Source organism: Furipterus horrens, unplaced genomic scaffold (genome assembly GCF_987537825.1).
Source record: "Furipterus horrens unplaced genomic scaffold, mFurHor1.1.pri manual_scaffold_17, whole genome shotgun sequence".
Lineage (NCBI taxonomy): Eukaryota > Metazoa > Chordata > Mammalia > Chiroptera > Furipteridae > Furipterus > Furipterus horrens.
In genome coordinates, this window is record NW_028327187.1 from 51,750,163 (window position 1) to 51,773,246 (window position 23,084).

General features: G+C 39.4%; 1 protein-coding gene across 1 annotated transcript in view; it reads right to left on the minus strand.

Annotated features, from left to right (window-relative positions):
• COL4A5 (collagen type IV alpha 5 chain) overlaps nucleotides 1-23,084 on the minus strand; it is a 375,000-nt gene that overhangs the window by 246,209 nt on the left and 105,707 nt on the right. Inside the window, exon 3 of the mRNA XM_090265360.1 lies at nucleotides 6,235-6,324. Within this exon, the coding sequence (XP_090121486.1) occupies nucleotides 6,235-6,324 (90 nt within the window). The remainder of the gene's footprint in view (nucleotides 1-6,234; nucleotides 6,325-23,084) is intronic.

A 23,084-nucleotide genomic window follows, 5' to 3' on the forward strand; every position in this document is an offset into this window, starting at 1 on the left:
GAGAACTGGTTAGGGACTTGCAAAAAAATGAAACTAGACCACCAACTCACACATGAGAATAAACACAAGATGGATCAAAGACTTAAATGTAAGCCATGACATCATAAAAGTCCTAGAGAAAAACATAGGCAGAAAAATTTTATATATCTCACATAACAATATCTTCACAGATACATCTCCTAAGGCAAGAGAAATAAAGGAAAAAAATAAAAAATTGGATTACATCAAACCAAAGAGTTTCTGCTCAGCAAAAGAATATATCAGCAAGATTAAAAGGAAACCAACCATATGGGAAAAGATATTTGCCAACGACATCACAGACAGGGGACTGATTTCCAAAATATATAAAGAGCTGATATGACTCAACATCAAGAAAACAAACAACCTAATTAAAAAATAGGCAAAGGACCTGAACAAACACTTCTCCGAAGAGGACATACAGAAGGTCCATAGGCACATGAAAAAATGCTCAACGTCACTAGCCATCAGAGAGATGCAAATAAAAACCACAATGAGATACCATTTTACACCAGTCAGAATGGCCATCATCAAAAAATCAACAAACAACAAGTGCTGGCAAGGATGTGGATAAACGGGAACCCTACTGCACTGTTGGTGGGAATGCAGACTGGTGCAGCCACTATGGAAAACAGTATGGAATTACCTCAAAAAACTAAAAATGGAACTGCCTTTTGAACCAACGATTCCACTACTAGGATTATACCCGAAAATCCCAAAACACTAATTCAAAAGAACTTATGCACCCCTATGTTCATAGCAGCACTGTTTACAATAGCTAAGTGCTGGAAACAGCCTAAATGCCCATCTGTAGATGAGTGGATCAAAAAACTGTGGTACATTTACACAGTGGAATACTATGTCGCAGAAAGAAAGAAGGAACTCCTGCCATTTGCAACAACATGGATGAAACTACAGAGACTTATGCCTAGTGAAATAAGCCAGGCAAAGAAAGAAAAATACCATATGATACCACCTAATACAGGAAACTAAAGAACAACACACAAAAAAGAACTAAATAGAACAAAGAGCAGAATAGCAGTCAATAGGGGGGAAGGGGGAGGGAGAGAAGGGGGATAAGTAAGGGAAGGGTTTAGTCAAAGAACGTGTATAAATGACTCATGGACATGGACAACAGGGAGGGATATGATTGTGAGAGAAGGGGTGGGCTGCGTGGGAGAGAGAAATGGGGGAAAAATGGGACAACTGTAATTGAAAAACCAAATAAATAAATAAACAAACAAACAAACAAACAAATAAATAAAATGTGTTAAATATACTACCATTTGATAAATGAAAGTGATTAAAAGTGTTTCTGTGTGTATATATGCATGCATGTGCATATATATATTTATATTTGCATATATATTGATAAACATTCTTGGGTATATTTGCAAGACAATAACATAGATGGGTACGTAATAGAAATATGGAGAACTCAGTGGCTAATTGACAAAGGTGGAAAGGAGACATTTTTCATTTTATATCTTCTTATTTTTTTAAAATTCTTGTTCTAATACAGTTGTCCCATTTTTCCCCCATTGCTCTCCCCTTCCCTGCCCACCCTCCCCTCTCCCACAGTCAGTCCCCACCCTGTTGTCCATGTCCATGGGTCATTTATACTAGTTCCTTGACTAAACCCTTCCCCTCCTTTCCGCCCTTCTTCCCTTTCCCCCTTCCCTCTGGTCACTGTTAGTCTCTTGTTTCCACGCCTCTGGTTCTATTTCGCTAATTTTTTTGTTTTGTTCATTAGGTTCCTGTATTAGATGAGATCATGTGGTATTTGTCCTTCGCTGCCTGGCTTATTTCACTAAGCATAATAGTCTCCAGCTTCATCCATGCTGTTGCAAAAGGTAGGGGAGTTCCTTCTTTCTTTCTGCTGCGTAGTATTCCACTGTGTAAATGTAACAGTTTTTTGACCCATTCATCCACTGATGGGCACCTAGGTTGTTTCCAGGACTTGGATATTATAAATACTGTGGCTGTGAACAGAAGGGTGCATAGGTTCTTTTGAATTGGTGTTTCAGGATTCTTTGAGTATAATCCCAGCAGTGGAATTGCTGGACTCATTGTATATCTTCTTATGTTAATTTGTTTTGAATAAAGTAAATATATATCTACAAAAATAATTTATTTTTAATAATAGATCAATTCTTTGGAAAATTTTGTACATACACTCACATGTATATATGTTTCATATATTTTACTTTCATATATGAGAGTATACTGATTTAATATGTATGTATATTTTATTATACACATGTACCATAATACCCAATTACATAAAAAGTATAAATTCGGCTATGTTGGGAAGCATGAAGCCATAGTGGAGACAGAAACACAGAGTGCTTCAAATCCAGAACTCAAAACTTTGGCAAGCAGTCCACCTTTTCAATTTATGAACATTGAAGTAGAATCAAAGCAAGAAAAACTGGACAGCTTTCTAAATTTAAACTGCATACAACCAAACATTTAAAAATCATCATAGTACTTATAGGATAGTCCCAGTTAATGTTGTTATTCCAAAGGAATTATGATGTTTAACTTTTTAAATCTGACACAACTAACTACCTCTCAGCAAGCATGGTGTAAATGAAACCGAGCCCTTAACTCCAGGTAAACTCAGATGCAAAAAATGAAACTTTATTTTTCTATGGTTTCTTATTACACTGAACCCGATGCATTGCCAAAGTTGGACTCTTGATTTCTATTTCAAAGCACTCATTTTACTAACAGGGCTGAAATTTTCTCTCAGTTGATTGCACTTCCCACTAATTTTCACAAGACTGTGCCTAAGTTACAGGGAGCTTATACTGGAGTCCATTGAAACATCCTATGCCAATAGTTTGTATGAATTGCTGCTGAGTTAGTGTTCAATTTCATCCATTTTACTCTTTCACATCTCTGCTATTTCTGTGCTACTCCTGGATGCACAAGAAGTATTCTACTGTTTTTGCACCTCATTAGACATAAGGAAATAATCATTAGACATAAGGATGCCCTGGCTGGTTTAGCTCAGTGGATTGAGCGTCGGCCTGCGAGCTAAGTGTCGCTGGTTCGATCTTCCAGTCAGGGTACATCAGAGAAGGAAAACTCTGACTCCAAAAAACCTCCGCTGCCTTGCGGCATACCTCTTCAGGGGAAAGGCTAAGGGAGTAAACCCCGACAGAAAATCCAGAGCCGGAGTCCCTAAGGCGGTTTGACGTTGTAGTCAACACCGACAACTCCTGCGGCGCACCTGAAGCCAAGCTGTATCGACTCCGTCTTTCCCTTGGACCCTTCAGCTGCGAAGAGAGGGGGGGTCTGCTGCATGGGCAACAGCAGACCCTCCATATCACCCTGCCCAGGCTCTGTAGCTTCAGCTTCACTGGAGAGGACACTCCAGCGTCATCGCAAGATGTCGATTCAACACGGGAGGAGACAGATACCGTGTCACTCCCGAGTTGGACTGCACAGCCGTTCTCGGCGGTGCAGATAGACTCTTAAGAAGCTACACCATCGTCTCTCGAGACGGACGGCTGCCGACGACGCCGACGATTCTGTCCTAAATCTAACAAAACTACCTTCAGGTACTGCTACCTCCTCAGAGATCACACTCAGCCATACCCCTACAATCTATGCTCTGGTATATGTAAGTGTTAAAAAGTAGTTATGCATTTAAATTAACTTCCCCCTTTATTGGGAGGACCGCCTGATGAGTATCCATTTGATTTCCTTAATACTCTAATGACATGATGTACCACTATTACATGGGAAAAAGTTAAGAATTTCAAAACAAAGTTACTTTCCAGGAAAATGAACAGAATAGGCCCTTTCATGTATCAGTTCACCAGGCTACCTAAGACAAATGGAAAAGGGCAATGAACCAAAAGGGACATTTCTAAAAAAACATGACATTCTCCCAGTCTTACAATTAATTATTATCTCTTCCCATTCCCTGTCTTAACATGAATATAAGATGCTATCCTTGCTCATGGTATAGGAGAGACTGCCCACATTGCAATCAATGGGGAAAAGTCTTAACAACTGATAGGATGACAGCACCTTCAGGTCCATGAGCCTGGAAATTGGAGAAGGAGGGCATATGGATCTATTCTCTCTTCTTTTTCTCCCACAAAATGACCTGTATGACGTTCACTTCACGAAATTCTTTGAAATACCTGCCCTGGGTAGTTGTCACCACTCTAAATTTGACAAACTGCTGTATATGTCACCTACTACCCAATCCACAGATTAATGTCTGATTGCTCTGCCACTAAATGCAATAAATAGACATGTCTTTAAACAAAGAACTTTTTAGTAACTCAGATACCTCAACCTTATTACACTGAACCTGATGCACTGCCACAGTTGACTCTGACACTATAGAAACAAAATGCCTCCTCACCTGTCAACTAATTTCTGTCTGAGATGGGATTAACTAAAATTTCTGGGAAAAGAGATATAGGATCTGCTATTTAGGCTTTTTTTTTTTTTAACCTCCAAAAAGGTAGCCTTCTTGTTTCCTATACTTGTCCCCACTTTCCACAAATTTTCCAATTCCACTCAAGGACTCTATCCACCAGGAAGGTCTTCTGGCTGATTGACCCATGTTAGTCAATGACTTTTGCACTCCCAGCACTGGGAGTTTCCCCACTGGAGTGTTATTTCTTTACAAAAACCAGGCTTTTGACATTTCTATCAATGTAACATTTACATTTGAGGCATTAATTAAAAAAAAAAAAAACTTCCAAATATTCAAACCATTCTGTCCCATTGAGCATACCACACTAAATAGAATAAAAGGAAAACTCCAAAACCAGGTAGACTCTAGTTACTCAGGAGATTTGTCATGTGATATTGCTCATGTATATGCTCCAGGCAACTTTTTCCATTGTCAGGGTCATTCAATTAGAAAACATAGCTTGCAAGCTGTCATTTACTTCTACTGAGGTCATTAATGATACTACTTCAGCTTTGGAAGTGCAACAGGGTGGCCTCAACTCCTTGGCCCGAGTAGTAGTGTTGGATAACAACATAGCCTTCAACTTTCTGCTGGCCAGCCAAGGAGAGGTCTTGCTATTGCCAGCACTTTGTGTTGAACATAGATCACTGAAACTGGCAAAGTAGAAATGTCCATCACAGGGCTTAAGAAAAAAGCCTCTGGGCTCTCTAAAGTAGATCAAGTGACCTATGAACCATTTATCCCTGGTATTGCAATAGTTGGGACTCATGGTTAAACTCAATCACCCAGGAAGAGTTGGAATAATTTTAATCATGACAATGATCCACTCTGGCCTCAAACTATGGTAATTACTCAGTTTTTGACATAGTTCCTCAGCATCTAGCCCATCCAGGCCCAAGATGCGGTAGCCTATGTTTCTCACTCAGGTTCTAAAATATCAAGTGATGAAATTGAGCAGTCTGAGACTCCTGGCTAACATCCTACATGTGATTTTTCAGGCCCAAACACAAACAATTACAAAGGCCTTATGGTAGGCCTCAGAGGGGAAAGCTGCCAATCTCACACAAGACTTGGTGCCCCCTGACTGGTCATACACTTATGAATATCTGCATTGACAGTCCCCTAGAGCCTGAATGAAAAGACATGGGAATGGGGGAAGGAAGATCCTTGAGGACACATTTTTTGTACTCTGATTAGTAGTTTTCCACTCCTAGTTCTTTCCCCTTTCCCTTCTCCCAACCCACCCAAGTTCCATAAAAAAACAGCAATAGATTTTTGTCTTAAGCTCCTTCAGCAGTGAAATAATTTTCCATGTCTGTGCTGATCCATCCGACCCTCACTGGTGCTCTTCCATAAGGAAAAATGGAACACTGGGGAAGTCGGTATTTTCTCTGGTTTAAGTTTTTGTTTATACTATCACAGTAAGTGACTAAAAGTTTGACTTTTACTTTCATTTTGGCTGTCTTAATCAGCTACTCTGTCACCTCGCAGTTCAGCTCTCTTCAGTCCAGCTAATATCCTGACAGAACTTAATTTTTGTTAAGAATCCCCATAACCACATACAATTAACATCTTCCAAAAACATTTGAATATGGCAGTAATAGTCTTAAAAAAAAAAAAAAAACAATGATAGACTTTGGACTATTCTATTGTTTTATTTAAATATTAGTTTTTACATATAATTCAGTAACTTCTTAGTTGATTTGACACCTACTTCCACATTGAGGTGGAATAATTCCTCTGGTATTACTGGTTGGCAACATGGCACATACCTTTTGTCCTTGAGGCCCTGGAGGCCCTTCTGGACCTGGAAATCCAGGCAAACCTGGATGGCCTTCCAAACCTGGAAATCCTCTTTCCCCCTGCAATTGAACAAAAATAAAAGGCAAGACCATCTGTGAGTTTTCAAGTACAGGAATTGCTGAGATTCAAAAGGATCAAACAACTATCTAGAGAAAACATTTAATAGTACAAAATTCATAGTATCCACTAATATGGGAAAATCTTTAAGATATGAGTGGAAAAATGCACATTACTCTGAATTTATTTTGTACATGGTAATGTAATCTCAGTGATGAAGTGAGGTTTAAACATTCTGACATCAAAAGATTAACAGGAGAGACTGCTGGCCAAGATGGAGGCTTAGACATACACCCAGTATCTCCCTCCAAAACTAAGAAAGAATACAACTACCTCAAAACTACAGACAACCAGAAGGTCCAGGAAACCAAGCTGCATGGAAGTCCAACAAACAAAGATATAAAGAAGAAATACTCATCCAGACAGGGAGGAGGTGCGGAGCTGGAGTGGAGAGGACGTGATGTGGTGGTGACAGTGGCAGGCCAGTGGAAAGTGCAGTCACACATTTTAAAAAGTTGGGAGGGACACTTGAGGAGTGTTCCCAGACCCAGATCAAGACCAGACTGTGCAGCTAACAGTCTCAGCACCGAAGAAAATCAAGCCTCATTGCTTCTGACTGTGCAAACCAAAGGGGGTTGAGGCAGAGGAAGAAACTGCCAGTCTCTCAGCAGAGTCCACTTGCTTAAAAGGCCCCCACAGTTTTAGAATGTCCACAGACCCACTCACTCTGGGAACAAAGGTCAGGGCAATGGTTAGAGAAGGGCTAGTCCCATACAGAAGTGGGAGAAGTTCCTGGAAAAGGGGCAAGTGCTGAACAAGCAGCACTGTTCCCTCTCAGACCTCTCCCCCACATACAGGGTCACAACATGGTGAAACCAGTCGCTCATACTGACAAATACCTAAGGCTCCGCCCCTTATAAGATAAAAGGAGCAGTAGCTCTACATAAGACACAGAGGCAAGCAAACATAAGAGCCTGTCAAAATGAGGAGACAAAGAAGTGTGGCCTAAAAGAGGGAACGGATTAAGGTTCCAGTGGGAGAACTAAAAGATGAAGAGATAGCCAACCTCACATACGCAGAGTTCAAAACACAGATGATAAAGATACTCACAGGCTTGACAGATATGCTTGAGTATGGCAAATGCATAAGGAAGAAGTGAAAACTATGCTAAATGAAATAAAAGAAAATCCACACAAAACCAATGGTGAAGGGAAGGAAACCAGGGTTCAAATCAATGACTTGGAACATAAGAAAGAAAAAAACAGTCAATCAGTACAAAATGAAGAGACAAGAATTGAAGAAAATAAGGAGAGGCTTAGGAATCTCTGGGACAACTTTAAACGTGCCAACATCCAAATCATAGGGGTGCCAGAAAGAGAAGAGGAAGAGCAAGAAATTGAAAGCTTATGTGAAAAAATAATAAAGGAAAACTAAGCTGTGTCTGCTGTGGCTCAGTGGATTGAGCATCGGCCTGCAAACCAAGTGTTACTGGTTCGATTCCCAATCAGGGCACATGACTAGGTTGCACATCAGGTCCCCAGTTGGGGACGCAAGTGAGAGGCAACCACACAGTGATGTTTCTCTCCCTCTCTTTCTCCTTTCCCCTCTCTCTGAAAATAAACAAATAAATAAATTATTTAAAAATAAAGAAAAAGAAAAAAATAAAGGAAAACTAAAAATAATGAAGAAAAACTTCCCTAATTTGGTGAAGAAATATACAAACAAATCCAGGAAGCGCAGAGGGTCCCAAACAAGCTAGACCCAAAAAGGACCACACCAAGACACATCATAATTAAAAAACCAAAGGTTAAAGACAAAGAGAGAATGCTAAAAGCAGCAAGAGAAAAGCAGAGAGTTACCTACAAAGGAGTGCCTATAAGACTATCATCTGATTTCTCGAATGAAACTTTGCAAGCAAGAAGGGACTGGCAAGAAGTATTCAATGTGATGAAAAGCAAGGACCTACAACCAAGATTACCCTATCCAGCAAAGCTATCATTTAGAATTGAATGACAGATGAAGTGCTTCCCAGACAAGGTAATACTAAAAAATCTCATCATCACCAAGCCATTAATATATGAAATGTTAAAGGGACTAATTAAAGAAAAAGGTCAAAATTATAAACATTAAAATTACAACAAACTCAAAATTATCAACACCTAAATCTAAAAATAAAAACAAAATCCAACTAAGCAAGCCAGAATAGGAACAGAATCATAGGATTGGGGATAATTTGGAAGATTATCAGCTGGGAAGCAGAAAGGGGAGAAATGGGGAAATGGTGCATAATTGGTTGATACAAAATAGACAGGGGTAAATTAAGAATAATATAGGAAAGGGTGAAGCCAAAGAACTTATGTCATGACTCATGGACATGAACTAAGGTGGTGGCATTGCTGGAGGGAAGAGGGGTACTGGGCAGAGGGGAGCAAAGCGAAAAAAATTAGGACTACTGTAACAACAAAATCAATAAAATATACTTAAAAAAGGAGTTTAGCAGGAAATTTGGTAATAAATCCAGGAAACCAGATCTGAAGAGGTTAAATGAAATAAATATGGTTCTGGGATGAAGAATTGTAAAAAAAAAAAAAAAAAAAAAATCAGAGAAGCTTTCCGATTTGTTGTAGAGTAGAAGAGTTGCTGGTTTACCCAGAATAAAAATTCATTAGCCAGGAAAAGACTTTACCTAGAACATTAAAAATTTTTATATTTTTCCTGATTATAAAAGCAATACAAAAAATAAATACATGTTTATCATAGAAAACAAAAAATAAAGAGACAATCACCAATAATTCCTCTACTCAGAATTACTATTTGAATTGTGACTCAAGTCCCAGTTTTGACCATAAAACTTTATCAATACCAGCAAATTAAGGCTGCCTACCTACAAGTGAAGGTCCACTCATCAGTATCTTATTAGCATCTATACAGTAAGGTTTCTTGATGTGCATATCTTTACAGCCAGATAGGTGGGGTAGCAGACCCTCCATGTGTATTCATATATCATTAGAGCAACACATTAGTGTTAATTATCTTGCATACTGCAATTCATGGTTAAGAGTGTGAACCCCAAGAGAAAGTAAATTTACTATGACTAAATTTAAGAACTCCAAGGGCTCATAGCTTCGGACACATGCCCAGCTGCAGGGCTGCAAGCATTTCCTCTACTTTCCTAAGATTTAAAGATGGAGTCTCTGCCCAGAGACTCTGGACCGCATCTATGAACCCTCTCTCTAGATCTTATCCACAGTGACAGCCTAGGCAGCACCTAAGAAAGAGAAAACACCCATATCCACAAGACAAATAATGGGCCATTCACTGGAGGCACACTCCTCTAGAGGTTAAAGTACAGTGCACTTTTGTTTACTACTAAGTTTGGTCCAGATAGCTCAGATAATTTTGTACTGAATAAACTCCTTGTTATGTTGAATCATACTATAATAAGTATAAATAATTTGAAAAGGCTATTCTGGTAAGTTTCCACTTACTACTTTGAAGGAAATAAAGCAAATTTTAACTAATTAATGGTAGGTCTAAACATTTTTATAGCTTTAACAATTCTTATTGACATATTGCATTTTCTATAAGTATCTCTCTTTATTTTAATTAGTCATAGAACTATGATAACTTAGTATTCATCAACCTCAACCTAATAATTTGGAAGGAAATGAAAAGAGAGAGAAGTTAAAGATGTAAAAAAAATTAGTTCTGGATTGCCTCAAATCATTACATAGCCCATTCCCGGTAGAACTGGTAGTAGAAATGTGATCACAAGTGTCAGTCAAAAAGGAGTCTAGAAGAAAAAGACAATTTAGTTCTAGTGAATTTCCATATGTGGAAACAGCTACATTTTGGGACCTCCACTGGTATTTAGAGCCTATCTCTGCCAAAGTTGAGAATAATGCTAAAAGAGAGCTGTTTCCTCAAAAGCGTAACTTCTATTTGGGCTAAAAATAAGAAAGAAATAAACTAGAAATTAAAAGTGAAGAGTGCTAAAAAGGTTAATTCTGTATCAATAAAATTATATACCTATAAACTGTAATTAGAGGCTGCGTTCAGCTTCAGTGAATATTATTGAAGACTCTTTAAATGTGTTTGACAATTTCTTTTTTTTTAAGTATATTTTATTGGTTATGTTGTTACAGTAGTCCCAATTTTTTTCCCTTTTCTACCCTCTGCCCAGTATCCCCCTTCACTCCAGCAATCCCACCCTCCTCAGTTCGTGTCCATAGGTCATGCATATAAGTTCCTTGTCTTCACCCTTTCCTATATTATTCTTAATTTACCCTTGTCTATTTTGTACCAACCAATTATGCTTGAAGGTCTCTGCACCATTTCCCCATTTCTCCCCCTTCCGCCTCCCAACTGATAACCCTCCAAATGATCGCCATACCTATGATTCTGTTCCTATTATCATTTGCTTAGCTAGATTTTGTTTTTATTTTTTAGATTCATTTGTTGATAGTTGTGTTTGTTGTCATTTTAGTGTTCATAATTTTGATATTTTTCTTAAGTCTCTTTGACATTTCATATAACAATAGCTTGGTGATGATGAACTCCTTTAGCTTTACCCTGTCTGGGAAGCATTTTATCTGCCATTCCATTATAAATGATAGCTTTGCTGGATAAAGTAATCTTGGTTGTAGGTCCTTGCTTTTCATCATCTTGAATATTTCTTGCCAGCCCCTTCTTTTTGACAAAGTTTCTTTTGGGAAGTCAGCTGATAGTCTTATAGGCACCCCTTTGTAGGTAACTCTCTGCTTTTCTCTTGCTGCTTTTAAGATTCTCTCTTTATCTTGAAACTCTGGCATTTTAAATGTGATATGCCTTGGTGTGGTCCTTTTTGGGTCTAGCTTGTTTTGGACTCTCTGTGCTTCCTGGACTTGTATGTCTATTTCCTTAGCCAAATTTGGTGAGTTTTTCCTCATTATTTTCTCACATAAGCTTTAAATTTCTTGCTCTTCCTCTTCTCTTTCTGGCACCCCTATGGTTTGGATGTTGGCACATTTAAAGTTGTCCCAGAAGTTCCTAACCTTTCATTTTTTTCAATTCTTATTTCCTCATTCTGTACTGGTTGACTGTTTTTTTCTTCCTTATTTTCCAAAGCATTGATTTAAACCCTGGTTTCCTTCCCATCACCATTGGTTTTGTGTGATTTTTTTTTTCATTTAGCATAGTCTTCACTTCTTCCCTTATGTGTTTGCCATACTCAAGCATGTCTGTCATGTCTGTGAGCATCTTTATCACTAGTGTTTTGAACTCTCCACCTGTTAGGTTGGTTATCTCTTCATCACTTAGTTCTCCCACTGAAACCTTGATCCATTCCCTCTTTGGGGTCACACTTCTCTGTCTCCTCATTTTGACAGCCTCCTGTGATTGTTGCCTCTGTGTCTTAGGTAGAGCTGTCACACCTGTTACATTGTAAGGGGTGGAGCCTTGGGTATTTGTCACTATGGGCGACCCATTTCACCATGTTGTGGCGCTGTGTGCGGCGAGAGGGGCCTGAGAGGGAACAATGCCACTTGGCCAGCACTTGCCCCTTTTCCAGGCACTTTCATATGGGACTGGCCCCCCTCTAGCTTTTGCCCAGGCCATTGTTCCCACAGTGGGTGGTCTGCAGACATTCTAGGACTGTGGGGGCCCTTTAAACATGCGGACTCTGCTGAGAGACTGGCAGTTTCTTCCTCCAGCCCTAACTGCCATTGGTTTACTCAGTCAGAAGCAATGAGGCTTTATTTTCCCCAGTGCTGGAACCATGAGCTGTGTGGTCTGGTCTGGTACTGTGAGCACTCCCCAGGTGTCCACCCAACTTTTTAAAATGTGTGACTTTGCTTTCCACCAGCCTGGCACTGCTACTGCCACTGCCACTGCCTCCACCACTCTGCGTCCTCTCCACCCCTACTACCTGTCTTTCTCAGTATCTTTTTTTTTCCCTTTTACTTTTCTAAAAAATATGCTTTATTGATTATGCTGTTAAAGTTGTCTCAATTTCTTTTTCCTTTGTTCCCCTCCACCTAGGTACCCCCTCCCTCCAGTTGTCCCCCCCCCTTAGTCCATGCCCATTGGTTGTGCATATTCTTCTTCTCAACGTCTTCCTGTCTACTCCACTCCCTCTTACTATCCTTCTGAATTTCTGTTCCATCTCCCTCCCTTTCTGCCCTTCCACCTCCCTGCTGACCTCCTTCCATATGTTCCCCATACCTATAATTATTTTCCCACTCTCATTGCCTACTTAGTTTGCCTTTGTTTTGATTCCCTAGCTTCTGTTGTTGGTTGTTGTGATACAGTTTTCATTTTAATGTTCATAGTTTTGATCCTCTTTCTCCTAAACAAGTCCCTTTAACTTTTCATATAACAGTAATTTTACTTTGTCCTGGAAGCACTTTCTCTGCCCTTCTATTCTGAATGACAGCTTTGCTGGATAGAGTAATCGTGATTGTAGGTTTTTGCTTTTCATTACTTGGAATATTTCTTGCCAGTCCCTTCTTGCCTGCAGAGTTTCTTTTGAGAAATCAGCTGATAGTCTTATTGGGACCCCTTTGTATGTAATTCTCTTCTTCTCTCTTGCTGCTTTTAAAATTCTCTCTTTGTCCTTAACTTTTGACATTTTGATTGTAATGTGTCTTTGTGTGGTTCTCCCTGGGTCCAGTTTTTTTGAAATTCTCTGTGCTTTCTGGACCTGTAAGTCTATTTCCTTCCTCAATTAGGGAAGTTCTGCTTCATTGTTTATTCACATAATTTTTCAATTTCTAGTTCTTCTTCTTCACCTTCTGGAACCCCTATAATTCGGATGTTGGCCCAATCATAGCTGTCCGATAAGTTTCTGAGCCTGTTCTCATTTTCCTCACTTTTTGTTTCCACTTTATGCACTGGTTGACTGTCCCTATGTTCCAATTTGTTGATTTGATCCCTGGTTTTCTTTCCCTTGCCACTAGTTTCATATGTGGTTTTGCTCATTTCAGCAGTACTAAACTTCATTCCTTCCCCGTCTTGTTTAAGATCTGCTGTTAGGTCTGTAAGCATTTTTATAACCAAAGCTCTGAAATGAGCCTCAGAAAGATTATCTATCTTTTGGTCCATTAGATTAGATATTTGCTGTCTGGTCAGCTATATCACCGGGATCTCTATCATAATCTGTGCCCCCCTGACAGTTTTGTGTTTCCCTTTGCTTCCTGGGCAGGACTGTCACACCTCTTATGCTATAGGGGGCAGAGCCCCGTGCACTCATCACAACCAGGCTACCCTTCTCACTACACTGTGGCATTTTCTGCGGGGGTGGGGGTCCAAGATGGGTTTCTGCCATTCACTCTCCACTGAGAGACCAGGAGCCTACTCCTCCATCCCCACCCCATCCGGGCCTCACAGTCCAAGACAATGGAGGTCTGCTTTCCCTGGCTTTGTAATCACAAGCTGATGGGTCTGGTCTGCAATCAGAGGTGCTCCCCAGGTGCTTCTTGCCTCCCCTTAAATATGGGTGTCTGTGCTTACCGCTGGCCCACCGCTGTCGCTGCTGCTGCTGCCAACAGAACAGCTTGACCTCTCTCCCCAGCTTCGCCCCTCCTATCCGTCCGGATGAGCACCACTTGTTTATAACTTCATATGTTGGACTTCCATGTAGCTTTATTTTCTGGAACTTCTGATTATTTCTGTGGTTGTGTTAGTTGTATTCCTTCTTAGTTGTGGAGGGAGACAGAGCGTGTCAGTCTAGGCCTCCATCTTGGCCGGAATTCTCCTCGCTGAGTATTCTTTATAACTTTGTTTGTTGGACTTCCATGCAGCTCAATTTTCTGGATCTCCTAGTTGTCTCTACTTTTGAGGTCGTTGTATTTCTTCTGAGTTGTGGAGGGTGACATAGCGTGTCTGTCTAGCCATCCATCTTGGCCGGAAGTTTGACAGTTTCTTAATGTGTGACTTATGAATGCATCTGCCCACACCATGCTGACTGTCCATTAGTTTTTTACCAAAAATAGCAATGACCCCAATCGCCACTTTCCCTATTCACCTGATCTCACCCTGTGTGACTTTATTTTATTTCCCTGGATGAAAAATGTCCTCAAAGGAAAACACTTTGCCCATGTGGAAGAGGTGAAACAAAAAAAATGGCAGAAGCACTAAACAGCATCAAATTCGACGAGTTAACAAACTGTTTTAGCAGTGGGAAAAGCATCTCAATACGTGTATTGCATCAAATGGGGAGTATTTTGAAGGTGAATGAAGTTTTAACATGTAAGAATAAATGCACAATTTTTTAAAATAAATTGTATTTTTTGGATCCCCTCTCATGTGTAACAATCAAAATAGTGAGCGTAAGCATCACTCACAAAAATTTATCTTTTCAACAATTGGTGCTGGAACAGCTAGACTTTCCTTGCCAAAATTAATCTAAACACAGACTTTACAACTTCACAAAATTAACTCAAAATGGATAAGAGACACAAATGTAAAACACAAAACTATAAAACAACTAGAAGATAATATAGGAAAAAACCTAGATGACTTTGGATACAGTGATGACTTTTTAGATAGAGAAACAAATGCACAATACATGGAAAAATAATTACTAGCCTATACTTCATTACACTAAAAAGTTATGCTCTGAAAAATACAATTTCAAGAGATTGAGAATACAAGCCACAGGCTGGGAAAATATTTGCAAAGGAGACATTGGATGAAAGACTATTATCCAAAATACACAAAATACTTTTAAAGTTCAAAAGGAAGGAAACACACATGATTTTAAAAAGGGCAAAAGGCTTTTACAGACATTTCACCAAGGGATATAATAAACATATGAAAGGATGCTCCACACATGGAAGCAAGGAAATGAAAATTAAAAGAATGAGATACCACTACACACCCATTAGAATGGCCAAAATCCAGAACACTGACAACACCAATGTGACAAAGACGTGCAGCAGCAGTAACTGTCCTTTATTGTTGGTGGGAATGTCTTCCACTTTGGAAAACAGCTGGGGTTGTCTTACAAAACTAAACATATTCTTACCATATGATCCAGTAACAGCACTCCTGGGTACTTATCCAAAGTAGTGTAAATTTATGTCCATGCAAATACTTGCACACAGGTATTCAGAACTGCCAAAACTTGGAAGGAACTGAAATGTCCTTCCATAGGTGAATGAATAGAGAAACTGTGGGATATCCAGACAATGGAATATTACTCAGTACTAAAAACAAAAGAGCTAATATGCCACAGAAAGACATAAAGGGACTTTAAATGGATACAAGACTTTTATCAGATATGAGATTTACAAATACTTTTTTCTTGGACTGTGGGTTCTCTTTTCATTCTTTTAACAGGGTCTTCAGAAAAAAAACAAGTTTTTAATTTTTATTAAATACAATTAGTCTTTTATCGTTCACAGTGTTGGTGTCAAATTTAAGAAATATCTGACTAAACCAAGGACAAAAACATTTAATTTTATGATTTATTCTGAAAGATTTGCAGATTTAGGTTTAACTTTACGACTATGATCAATTTTGAGTTAACTTTTATATACTGTTCAAGCAATGAGTCAAAGTCAATTTTTGTACATGTTCATATTCAATTCTTTCAGCACTATTTATTGAAAAGACTATCTTTTCTTCCTCTGCCCCAATACCCAGTGGTTTGCAGTCAGAAGCAATGAGACTTGATTTTCCCCTGAGGGTGGGACTGTGAGATGTGCGGTCTGGTCAGGAGCTGGAAATGCTCCCCAGGTGTCCCTCCCTACGTTTTAAAATGTGTGACCATGAAAAACAAGATGGCGGAGGAGTAAGTGGAAGCTACACTAACTTCCTCCCAGAACTAGTCTGGATTTACAACGTAATTTTGGAGAAACCATCTGGAATAACCAACCGAACACCAGCTGGAGAGAAGTCTTATAACCACGGAGAGACAGAAAAGGCCGCTACATCACAACGTGACCGGTAGGGAGTGCGGAGACGCGGAAGGGCTGGCTGGGCTCACACGGGTGGCAGCTGAAGGGACTGAGAAACAGCTCAGCAGCTGGGGGTTCCCCCTGAGAGGGGCAGGGTCTAAACCCCCAGCTGAGCTTCCCAGCCTACAGCAACAGAGTGGAAAGTAAAATAGTATCCAGCTGAGAAAATTGAAAAGCCACAGGGTTTCTTGCTAGCCGGAGAGAAACAGCTGGAGAAAAAGAGCTCTTAAGCAGATCACATACAAAAATATTTTGGCCCCCACCTACCCTGGGCTCAAGCGGAGGAAAGGCAGAGAGGACTGGAGATGCTTGGGGAGAGTTTGGTGTGGTGGCTTTGAGGGGAGAGCTGGGGAAGCGGCCAGCCAGGTCCCAGTGCTGACTCATCCCCAGTACTGCAGGCAGACCATTCCCGGCCAAGTGGCGTCAGCCTGAGGGGAAGCAAAGGCCCTGCCTACAGGAATTAAGCTGCCACACCCACGGTCCTTAAGCCTGACGGCTAATCACAGATTGAAGAGATTAACAACTAAGAAGCCAGACAAAGGCAGTAGATCCCTGGAAGTCTCCAACAGGCTGCCTAGGCCCAGACTGGTACAGGATCTGACGCCACCAGGGGCAGATCCAGGAAGTGCAGATCATTCTAAGAAGCACCAACAAACAATAGGAGTCACAAAAAATGGGGAGACCGAGAAACAACCCCCCATCGAAAGGAAAGGTAGAGTCCCCAGAAAGAGTGCTAAATGAAATAGAGGGGAGCCAACTATCAGATATGGAATTGAAAGCACGGATTATGGAGAAGCTCAATGAGCTTAGCGGAAACTACAAAGAACTCCAGAAAAACTACAGTGAACTCCAGAAGAACTATAAGGAACTTACTGAGAATTATACCAGCATCAAAAAGGACATGGAAGCTATCAATAAGAGCCAGGAGGAAATGAAGAATACGATCTCTGAATTGAAGAACACAGTAGAAGGAATTAAAAACAGGCTAGAGGAAGCAGAAAATCGGATCAGCGAGCTGAAGGACAACGTAGGCAAAAACTCACAGACAGTGCAACAAAACATTGTCGGTTGCAGCATCGTCCTGCGGCCCAAAACTTGCAGATACAATTTCCTGTCAGGACTCATGCCTAGGTTGTATGTTCAGTCCCTGGTCAAGATATGTGCAAGAGGCAACTGATCGATGCTTCTCTCTCACATTAATATTTATCTCCCTCTTTCTCCCCATCCCTTCTCCTCTATCTAAAATTAATAAGACTCTCCTCACGTGAGGATAAAAAAAATGTACTATATGAATATGATATCTCTCATTCAAAATATCTTAGTATACTGTACCCACCCTTTTTCTTGTGATAATGTTATGTGATACATGAAGTGAGGTAAATTATGTAGGCCTTGTGACATAGTGTCATGCAACTACTGACCTTCTGGTGATATAGCTGCTAAGTGACTAATGGATGGATAGTGTATGCAGTGTGCATACAATGGACAAAGGAATGATTCATATCTTGAATAGGATGGAGCATAACGCTGCAATATTTCATCATGGTACCCAGAGTGGCACACAACTTAAAACTTATGAATTTTCTATTGGAAAATTCAGAAGTTTTATGGACTATGGATAAAGCAAAAAATAGAAAGTAAACCCATGGATAAAGAGGGATACTATAAAATGTGTTCTGCTAAGAGAAAAGTGGGTTACATAATCAGATGGAACTTGAGAATATAGTAGTGCAAAACAAACAGGTTCTTTACTCCGGAACTTTAAAACACTTTAATATGCTAGTGAACTTTTTGTAACCTAAAATAGAATATGTTCTTGAGATATGCCTCAAACTTTTTAATATATAATTAGTAGCATTCATTTATTTGAAGATATTTATTAAGCACCAAAGAGTGGAAACTAGAGTATATTCCCTTTCCTCCTTACAACTCTCTTAGGGACATAATTCACCATCTTTTTAATCTTCAAATATCAATGTGAGTAACTGACTCACAATGACTAGGTTTATGCTATTTAACACCAATATTTACTTTGTAATCATATGTATACAAAAGAGGTGCTATTGTGGAAAAAGTAAGATAAAAATATTTACCAATTACTAACTTACATGGACTAGAAAAATACATACAAAATTGCTTAGTTTGGTATCCGGCATAGATGAGTAGTCTGATAAATGTTTGGTTCTTTCTTAAATGCTTTTTCTCTTCTTTTTCTTTTAATTACTTTTTATAATTGTTGTTCTATTACAGTTGTCCCATTTTTCCACTGTTGTTCGCCACTTCCCTGCCTACCCTCCTCCCACAGTCAATCCCCACCCTGTTACCCATGTCCATGGGTCATTTATATTAGTTCCTTGACTAGACCCTTCCCCTTCTTTCCACCCTTCTCCCCTTCCCCACTCCCCTCTGATCACTGTTGGTCTGTTCCTTGTTTTCATGCCTCTGGTTCTATTTTTCTCCTTTGTTTGTTTTGTTCATTAGGTTCCTGTATTAAGTAAAATCATATGGCATTTGTCTTTTGCTGCCTGGCTTATTTCACTAAGCATAATACTCTCCAATTCCATCCATGCTGTCACAGAAGGTAGGAGTTTCTTCTTCCTTTCTGTTATATAGTATTCCATTTTGTAGATGAACCACATTTTTTTTGATCCATTCATCCACTGTTGGGCACTTAAGCTGTTTCCAGCACTTGGCTATTGTAAGTAGCAATGCTATGAACATAGCAGTGCATAGGTTCTTCTGAACTGGGGTTTCAGGATTCTTTGGGTATAATCCCAGCAGCATAATCACTGAATCAAAAAGCAGTTCCATTTTTAGTTTTTTGAGGAAATTCCATACTGTTTTCCACAGTGGCTATACCAGTCTGCATTCCTACCAAGAGTGAACTAAGCTTCCCTTACTTCACATCTTTGCCATCATTTCTTGTTTGTTGATTTCTTAATGATGGACATTCGACAAGTCCGAGGTGGTTTCTCATTGTAGATTTAATTTGCGTCTCTATTATGGCTAGTGATGTTGAGTATCCTTTCATATGCCTATGGGCCCTCTGTATGTCCTCCTTAGAGAAGTATCTTTTCAGGTCCTTTGTCCATTTTTTATTAGATTGTATCTTTCTGGTATTGAGTCACATGAGTCCTATATATACTTTGGAGATTAAACCCTTGTCCAAGGTATTATTGGCAAATATGTTTTCCCATACGGTTCAGTCCCTTTTCATTTTGCAGATGTGTTCTTTAGCTGAGCAGAAACTTTTTAGCTTTATTTAGTCCCATTTGTTTCTTCTTTCCTTTATTGCCCCAGAATTAGGAGATATATTGGCAAAAAGTTTGCTGCGTGGGATATCTGAGGTTTTACTGCCTAAGTTTTTCTCTATGACTTTTATGGTATCAATGGATTACATTTAAGTCTTTTATCCATCCTGAGTTTATTCTGGTGTATGGTATAAGTTGGTGGTATAGTTTCATTTATTTTTTTGCAAGTACTAGTTTCAAAACTATATTGAATAGAAGTACAGAGAGTGGACATCTTTGTCTTGTTCCTGATCTTAGGGGGATAGCTTTCAGTTTTTGCCAATTGAGTATGATGTTGGCTGCAGGTTTATTGTATATATCCTTTATTATGTTGAGGCATGCTCCCTCAATTTCCGCTTTGTTGAGCATTTATCATAAATGGGTGCTATACTTTACCAAATGCTTTTTCAGCATCAAGCGATATGATTATGTGATTTTTGGCTTTTATTTTATATGATATATTACATTTATTGATTTGAAAATATTATACCACCCTTACATCCCTAGGATGAATCCCACTTGATCATGTGTATTATCTTTTTAATGTGTTGTTAGATCTAGTTTACCAATATTTTGATGAGGATTTTAGCATCTATGTTCATCATCGACATAGGCCTGTAGTTTTCTTTGTTGTGTGTTGACCAGGTTTTGGAAATAGGATAATATTGGCATCACAGAAAGAGTTAGGGAGTCTTCCCTCTTCTTGAATTTTTTGGAAGAGTTTGAGAAGAATAGGAGTTAGCTCTTTCCTAAATGTTTGATACAATTCACCAGTGAAGCCATTTGGTTCAGGGCTTTTGTGTGACAGGAGTTTTTTTTTTATTACTGCTTCATTTCAGTAGTTGTTATTGGTTTATTCCAGCTTTCCGCTTCTTCTTGATTCAGTTTTATAAGATCAAGTGATTCCAGAAATTTGTCCAATTTATACAGGTTATTAAATTTCTCGGCATATAATTATTCATAGCAATTTCTTACAATCCTTTGTATTTCTGTGGTATCAATTGTGATTTCTCCTCTTTTATTTCTATTTATTTGGGTCTTCTCTCTGTTATTCTTGATTAGTCTGGTTAAAGGCTTGTCCATTTGGTTTACCTTTTCAAAGAACCAGCTCCTGGATTTATTTATCTTTGCATTGTTTTTTTAGTCTTTCATTAAATTTTGCTCTGTTCTTGATTATTTTTTTCCTCTATTTGCTCTGACTTTGTTATTGTTCATCCAGTTCTTGTAGATGTAGGGTTAGGTTGTTTACTGAAATTCTTCTATCTTTTTTAGGTAGGCGTGTATTGCTATGAACTTTCCTCTCAGGACTGCCTTTGTTGTGTATCATAGGTTTTGGGTGTGATCATGTTCATTTGTTTCCAGAAATTTTTTATTTCTGCCTTGATCTCATTGTTAACCTATTCATTGTTTAATAGCATGTTATTCTGTCTCCATGAATTTAAATGATTTTTTTTGTTTTTTTCCTTGAGGCTCGTTTATAGTTTGAAGTCATTGTGATCTGAGAAGATGCTTGATATGATTTCAATTTTCTCGAATTCATTGATGCTTGGTTTTTTCCTACCATGTAATCTATCTCTGAAAATGTTAAATGTGCACTTAAAAAATGTATATTTTGCCTCTTTTGGGTGAAAGGTTCTGTATATATCAATTAAGTCCATTTAATTCAGAGTGCAGTTTAATTCCACAATACCCTTGTTTCTCTGTTTGGAAGATCTATCCATTGTTGACAATGCTGTGTTAAGACTCCTACTATGAATGTGTTGCTGTCAATATCCTTTTTAAAAAAATATGTTTTATTGATTATGCTGTTACAGTTGTGCCAATTACTTTTCTCTCTGCTCCCCTCCACCCAGTGACCCCTCCTCCAATTGTCTCTCTCCCTTAGTCCATGCCCATTGGTTGTGCATATAGTTCTTTTCAGCATCTTCTTGTCTGCTCCACTCTCTCCTAATATGCTTCTTAATTCCTGCATCACCTCCCTTCCTTTCCTCCCTTTCCCCTCCCCATTGACCTCCCCTGAATGTGTTCCCCATACCTATAATTTTTTTCCACTTTCATTGCCTACTTAGTTTGCCTTTGTTTTGTTCCCTAACTTCTGTTTTTGGTTGTTGTGATACAGTTTTCATTCTAAGGTTCATAGTTTTGATTCTCCTCCTTCTAAACAAGGCCCTTTAACATCTCATATCACAGTGGTTTGTATCTAATGAACTCCTTCAGTTTTACTTTGCCTTTTAATTCTAAATGACAGCTTTGCTGGCTAGAGTAATCATGGTCATAGATTTTTGATTTTCACTACTTTGAATATTTCTTGCCAGTCCCTTTTTGCCTGCAGAGTCTCCTTTGAGAAATCAGCTGATAGTTAATTGGGACCCCTTTGTACATAATTCTCTTCGTTCTTGCTGCTTTTAAGATTCTCTATCTTTAATTTTTGACAATTTGATTATAATGTGTCTTAGTGTGGTTCTCTCTGGGTCCATTTTATTTGGAACTCTCTGTGCTTCCTGGACCTGTAAGTCTATTTCCTTCCCCAAGTTAAGGAAAGTTCTGCCTCGTTATTTTTTCATGTAATTTTTCAATTTCTAGTTCTTCTTCTTCACCTTCTGGCAACCCTATAATTCAGATATTTGCTCTCATGTAATTGTCCCAGAGGTTTCTGAGCTTCTCAATTTCTTCACTTTTTGTCTCCTCTTTCTGTACTGGTTGACTGTTTGTTCCTTCCCTATGTTCCAATTTGGTGAGTTGATCCCTGGTTTTCCTTCCCTCAACATTTGTTTCATATATGTTTTCATTCATTTCAGCAGGACTAGCCTTCATTCCTTCCACGTCTTAAGTTCCGCTTTTATTTCTGTAAGCTGTCTTATAACTATAGCTCTGAACTGACCCCCAGAAAGATTACCTACCTGTTCATCCCTTAATTCGTGTATTTGGTTTCTGGTCAGCTGTGTGATTGGTATCTCTATCATTATCCTGCCATCCTGACAGGTTTGTTTACCTTTCCTTCTTGAGCAGGGCTGTCACACCTCCTATGCTATAGGGGCAGAGCTCCATGCACTCTTCATTACCAGGCAACCCTTCTCACCAAACTGTGGCACTTTCTGTGGGAGTGGGGATCCAAGATAGATTCCTGCTGTTCACTCTCCGCTGAGAGACTGGGTGCCTCCTCCTCCATCCCCACATTCTCTGGGTCCAACAGTCCGAGGCAATAGGGGTCTGCCTTCCCTGGCATTGGAATCACGAACTGACGGGTCTGGACTGCAGCTGGGGGTGCTCCCCTGGTGCTTCTTGCCTACCCTTAAATACAGGTGTCTGTGCTTACTGCAGTCCTGCCGCCATCGCTGCAGCTACTGCCAGCATCACAGCTTGATCTCTCCACCCCAGCTTTGCCCCTCCTACCCATCTGGCTGAGCACCACTTGTTTATAATTTCATATGTTGGACTGCCGTGTATCTTTATTGTCTGGAACTTCTGGTCATTTCTAGTTCTGCGGTAGTTGTCTTCCCTCTTAGTTGTGGAGGGAGACAAAGCGTGTCAGTC